We start from the raw sequence: 6,230 nt of genomic DNA, 5'->3' as shown, positions 1-6,230 counted from the left end.
GAGACTTGAGCTCAATAAGATAAAAGACCTCTTCTATATTGGAGAATCAAAGTTTGAATTTCTTTATCCTATTGTTGTATTTATCGAACTATAAATTATATAAAAATTAATAATAAAAAAAACAAAAAAAAAAACGTATTATATATCACCAAATTCATGAGGAAGTGAGAGAGGGGGGAAAAAATTTAAAACTCGTTTTCAGGTTTCAATGTTGGATTGAAAAGATATATCATCTCTCTATTAAGTTTGTAGTTTTCATTTAAATATAAAGTCCTTGAAATGTGATTTAAATGTGAGAGAGGTCATTGTGACTTGCTTTTCATGAAAGTTGAATAAACCAAACGAGCTAGATCTGAAAATTACATGAATGCGATGTATGTTCCCTTATGTTTATCAAAAAATTTCTTGAAATTATATGAGAGCTAGCGATCATAAAAAGGTAGAAGAGATCTCTCCCACCATAAACCACCTCTTTTCAAAAACTCAAATGACTAATTAGTCCCCCCTCAACCTCATTAGCGAATCAGAGGAATATGCTATTTTACAGTTATATCACTCATTAGCACAACTTGTTTTTTAGAAGTATAGGGTTCGAATCTTCCTCTATACAGCTGCTCATTAAGAAAGTATTATGTGTACGACAATACAAAAATAATTAGAATCTGCTTGTTAAATTACGTATTGACCCTTCATTGTTTGAGCATTCTTATTAGCTCGTGCAAAAATTAATGTCTTTAAGTATAATAATTTACCCTTTTTTATTTTATATATACTCAAATTTTAAAACACCCCACATCATATATCAATTGTATACTATATTGGGCTGCTGCTAGCCAAGGAAATGGGAATTCAGCAACTTATAATAGAACTTGATACTTTAAGCATTGTTATTCTAATGAACAATGAATCTGAAAACCTTTTAATGGAGTCTCTTTTAACTGATTGCAGGAACATTTTGAAGGAAATCCCAAACAAGCGCGTGATCCATGCATTCCGAGAAGCAAACCAATGCGCTGATGCATTGGCTAAACTAGAAGCGCAATCATTGTATAGTTTTGCTACTTTTTGTAACTCACCGCCTGTGGTGGAGGCTATATTAGCTTTTGACAAGGCTAATTTGCATTATAATAGACTTGTGAATTCTTAAGTTAATGTTAAATCATGTTTTACCCAAAAAAAAAATTGTATACTATATTTCATTTCAATATTAAAATTTTTTGATTTTTTTAAATGTTTATTTTTTTCACACACAACAATCATAATACACTCTTTTTTTAATCATCAAGATACATAAAAAAATTAAAAAAAAAAACTGTATAAATAGCATTAGTATAAATTAACACAAATACAATAATAAACCGAAAATATTTTACACATTTTTCTATTATTCATGGTAAGTGCCGTTAGTATAAAGTATAAGCAAAAACGGTTATAAGTAAGAGCAAATATCAAAACAAAGGCTACAACGAGAAGTACAAAGCAAAAACCGGCCGAAACAAATTGACAGAGGAAAAGGCCGATACGTGAGCGGTGATTTGTCACGTGTTGGACGTCACTCGATAATAATTCAGGGTCGGCAAACAAATCACAACGTAATTACAAAGTCACCTCCCAACCGCCACGTGGAATGAACCCAACAAGAAGAATCAAAGACACACACCCAACCCAACCCTACCCAAACCCAACCCCAACCCCAACCCCAACAGTAAGTAACACTGTGCATTAACCTCTCTTGCCTTTGCTTGCTTTTTTTCGTTCCTATTGAGTCCAATGCACGCAAACTGATGCCATGGAGGGTGACGTGGCATCCGAGCTGGACTTTTCAACCACAATTATAGGGCAACGTTGACACGTGGCGACTCATTGGTTGACCTTAAGTTGTGATTTTTTTTTGAAAACATACCTTAAGATGTGAACTTAGGTCACTACGGGCAGCCTCTCGGGCAGTTCAGTACTTAACCCTAATGGCTCCTTTACCTTTGCGAAATAGGCGTGGTTTAGAAAATAATAAAATATTAGCAAATATTAAAATAATATTAAAACTTACTGTAATAATATAAATAGGGAGGGATATATGTGTGTGTTCTCATTGTCCTAAGAGGCAGAGAGTTAAGAACAAGGCGTGCTCTGCGCTTTTGAGGAAGAGAGAGAAAGAGAGTATAATTAAACTCTTTTCACAGAGAAGAGTTTGGTAGGGCTTGTTAATGGTGATTTGATCGAAGGTTTGGCTGCAATAAATTTGAGAGTTTGAGGATATATTGCATTGGGTCTTTGTTTCCTTATATATATATATATATATATAACTATAAGCCAAAGAGAAAGAGAGAGAGAGAGAGATATAGCGGTATTTCTGGGGGAGAAATTTGCTTTGCTTTGTTCTTGGAAGAAGTGGTGGTTTCAGTCAGAGAATATTTGGGTCGTTGTTAATTAAGGAGGAACTACACAGAGCGTTTTAGAAAGTGCTTCTTTAAGGCCTTGGTACTTCGAAGGCTTTGGTTTTTGCTCTGGTTTTAAGGCCCTTTTTTTTTGTGTTTCTCTGGTAATTTGAAAGACGAGAATGGTTGAGATGGACTGGCCCTCTTCTTTGAACGAATACGAAAAGCTTGTGATTCGGATGAACACTCCTAGGTTTGTTCCTTTTCCTTCTTCTGTGAATTCTACTCCCTGAGTCTGGATCTTTGGCTTTCATCCACAAACACACACAGACTGAGTTGCTTTTTAAAAAAAGAAAAAATTGGTCATGATGTTTAGAAAAAAAAAAACACTAATTTTCTCTTTGATTTTGCTTCATATTGCAAAATTTCGGTGCCGTGCGTTTCTTTCCTGTTCTTTGATTTTGATTTGAATTATTGTTGACTTGTTTGGTGATCATAGTAGTGCAATTTTTCACAGATTATTTCTGAATTTTTAAGTGCTAGAAATTGATTCTTTCAACAACATGGTACCAGTATTTTCAACCCTGAATTTCCTCTTCTTTCCTTTCTAGAAAAACTTTCTTAAGGAACAAGTTTGTGGGATTTTGGAGTCTCTCCCTGAAATCCTTTCTTTATTGGAAAATATTTTACTTTCCCTTATGCAAAAAATACTTTTCCAAAATCTTCCGAACTAATTCTTCACACGCTATGAAAACAAATTTCCAAAAATTCATTATTTAATAAGTTTTCTGACTTTTCCAAGCCCACCCCACTTTCTTTTTCTTTCTTCTAGTAAATTCTTACAACCTGTAAAGACTTTTCAATGACCTCGTTTTTTTTCCAATTCAAAATTTGAAAAATTAAAAACGAAAAAGGCTCTCTCTGACTTGACCTGTCACTGCTATTGCGCAGGGTCGTGATCGACAATGCCGTTTGCCCCAATGCGACTCTTGTCACGGTACGCCTCTCACGAAACCCCTCAAGCACGAAATCAAATTTTCAATGAAAACTTTTTCCAAAAAAACAAATTTGACTGACTGGGTTTTTCTGTTTTCCTCTTTTGCTTAATTTACAGGTTGATAGTGCTAGAAGGCATGGAATTTTACTTGAGGCCGTGCAGGTTCTCACGGATCTGAACCTTTCCATCAAAAAGGCTTACATATCTTCAGATGTAAGATGGTTCATGGATGGTAAGAGAAAAAAAAAAATTCAAGCTTTTTGATTTTGTTTTTGTTAAATTAATGGTGTCCATGCTAACGTGCACCGAATTGGTGCGCACGTTAACTTAAACGCGTTGTTTCTAGTTATTGAAAATTTCTGAAACATATGTTTTGTTCTGTTTTTGGCTGCAGTTTTCCATGTGACTGATCAAAACGGAAACAAACTTACGGATGAGAGCGTTATCAGATACATTGAACAGGTAATTATCACATTCAATGCGTAATTTATTGCCGTTCTAATTTTAATAATTATGGCTTTTTTATTAATTAAATTTTGTTTCTTTGTTTGGTTATTTTGTTAACAGTCTATGGGCAGCATTCACTGTGGTCGGACTAACGGCAATAACGGTCTGACTGCCCTAGAACTAACCGGAACCGACCGTGTTGGTCTACTATCCGAGGTTTTTGCTGTGCTAGCTGACCTTCAATGCAATATTGTGGAAGCTAAAGTTTGGACTCACAATGGCCGAATTGCTTCACTAATCTATGTGAAGGACTGTGATTCCGGTTGCCCAATTGAGGATTCCCAGAAATTAGACCAAATCGAAGCTCGTTTGAGGAATGTACTCAAAGGTGACAATGATATTCGCAGTGCTAAGACCTCGGTGTCTATGGCGGTCACGCACACTGAGAGGAGGCTGCACCAAATGATGTTTGCGGATCGTGATTATGAGTGGAAGCCAATTTTGAAGCCTAGTGATGACTGTCCCATTGTCACGGTTCAGAATTGGATTGAGAGGGGTTACTCCGTTGTGAATGTTCAGTGCAAGGACAGGTCGAAGCTTTTATTTGACATTGTTTGCACGATGACAGATATGGAGTATGTTGTTTTTCATGCTACTATCAATACAGCTGGAGACAGAGCATATTTGGTACGTAAATTTAATACCAAAACTTGAATTGGGTTTTTGCTAACATTAATGTTTCCAATTGAAAATACTGACTATTTTTTTTATTATTTGGTACAGGAATTTTACATTAGACACACAGATGGGACCCCAATAAGTTCTGAACCAGAGAGGCAACGCGTTATTCAATGCCTACAAGCTTCAATTGAGAGAAGGGCTTCTGAGGTACATGATTGTCTTAATTTCACACACCACAATTGCATTGTTGAGTTGGTCATTTTTAATATATGCTTTTATTAGCTTGCTTGTAAAATGCTAATGGTGTGATTGAATTTATTACAGGGTGTGAGGCTTGAACTATCCGCGGAAGATAGGCAGGGGCTTTTGGCCGATGTGACAAGAACGTTCCGAGAGAATGGGCTTAATGTGACGAGAGCCGATATATCAACCCAAAGAGAGATGGCCGTGAATGAGTTTTATGTAACGGATGCAGTTGGTAACACTGCGGATCCAAAACTCATTGAAGCTGTTAGACAAAAAATAGGGTTGAGTAATTTGAAAGTGAAGGAATTGCCAATGATTTGTCATAAGAATGTTGAGAGTGAAGAGCAGCCAGTTGGGGTCGGTGGGGCAGTGTTATTATCACTTGGGAGCTTAGTGAGGAGGAATCTGTACAACTTGGGATGGATCAGGTCTTATTCTTAAAGATGCTTGTATTTCTTCTTTGAAATGAGAAGGGAATTTGGGATTGTAGAGCTTAAAATATTCTTTGCTTCAGGTTTGGACATTTGTGTACATAAAAAGAGGAAGGTGGTGGAATTTGGTGATAGTAGTTATAGTTGGTTGGGTTTGGTTGGTTGAATAGATGATAGATACTTTGAGAGAGAGAGAGAGAGGGGGGGCCTCTCCACCGTATTAAAAATGTGTCGCTTTATTTGAAGAGAGGTTTGAATTAGTAGAAGGGGAAACAGGTGGAAAAAGTAAAAGGTTGTGTTGTTGGTTGGGGAGTTTGTGGGATATAGAGGTTATTGCTGGCAAGCACAGAGGAAAGTAGTAGGTAGATGAATAGGGAATTTGTTTCATACAGAACGAATGTGTACATATTAATGACTTTGTTTATCTCAAGTATTTTAGTTTTTAATGGTTGACTTGATTTTTTTTTTTTTTTTATCAAATTTATATCGTAATTCTGTTTGGCCTAATTTGAGTTTTATGATTTGTGTCGTTCTGCCCGTGGGAGAGTACATTCTTTTTTATTTTAATTGAGAGCGGTGCCAGTACCAAGAGGATCCCCTCTTGTCTTGTGCCCTTTGCCACGACTTGAGTTGATTAATTGAAGGGTTTGTTACTATTAGAAATATAAAAAACGGTTAAAATATATATATATTTTTTCATTTTTTATAAAAAGTTTCATAAAATAGTTTTTAAACACATCCGTTAATGTTTCCTTTAATCAAATATTAGAGTTATTTTAAAACTAATTATAATAAATTCAATGTTTAAAATAAAAATCATATATCCTAAAGGTCACATGATATATTACAGATCCATATCATTAGTCATTTGTGGGTTTTCTTAAATGTAACCTAATAAATTTCATAAAACAAGCGGTGCCTAATTTGTTGGAAGGGAATTGCAATTTAAGAACCCCTAGTGAATGACTCTGCTTCTAGCTATTTTCTTTACCCACTAGCTATTTTTTCATTTTTCTATTTTTATCCAATAAGTCAGTGACTACACAATTAGGC

The 6,230-nt window shown here is 35.4% G+C and overlaps 1 protein-coding gene across 1 annotated transcript; it reads left to right on the top strand.

The window, feature by feature from the left end:
- The first annotated feature begins 2,086 nt into the window (after positions 1–2,086).
- Positions 2,087–5,635, top strand: LOC115971810 (ACT domain-containing protein ACR8). The gene is made up of 7 exons (XM_031091864.1): positions 2,087–2,628; positions 3,327–3,372; positions 3,490–3,604; positions 3,767–3,834; positions 3,940–4,506; positions 4,603–4,707; positions 4,825–5,635. Exons 1-7 carry the CDS (start codon positions 2,558–2,560, stop codon positions 5,185–5,187), a joined length of 1,335 nt encoding a protein of 444 aa, XP_030947724.1. The 5' UTR covers positions 2,087–2,557; the 3' UTR covers positions 5,188–5,635.
- Positions 5,636–6,230: the final 595 nt, after the last annotated feature.

The sequence above is a fragment of the Quercus lobata genome, chromosome 12, assembly GCF_001633185.2.
Source record: "Quercus lobata isolate SW786 chromosome 12, ValleyOak3.0 Primary Assembly, whole genome shotgun sequence".
Taxonomy (NCBI): domain Eukaryota; kingdom Viridiplantae; phylum Streptophyta; class Magnoliopsida; order Fagales; family Fagaceae; genus Quercus; species Quercus lobata.
The sequence above is the reverse complement of the archived record's forward strand: the minus strand, read 5'-3'. Positions and strand labels throughout refer to the sequence as shown.

Excerpts from the sequence above, each read along its gene's own strand:
- LOC115971810 (XM_031091864.1), top strand. The coding sequence starts at position 2,558 with ATGGTTGAGATGGACTGGCCCTCTTCTTTGAACGAATACGAAAAGCTT. Across the intron at positions 3,605-3,766 it reads TGTAAGATGGTTCATGGATG|TTTTCCATGTGACTGATCAA; the intron begins GTAAGAGAAAAA and ends TTTTGGCTGCAG. Across the intron at positions 3,835-3,939 it reads TTATCAGATACATTGAACAG|TCTATGGGCAGCATTCACTG; the intron begins GTAATTATCACA and ends TTTTGTTAACAG.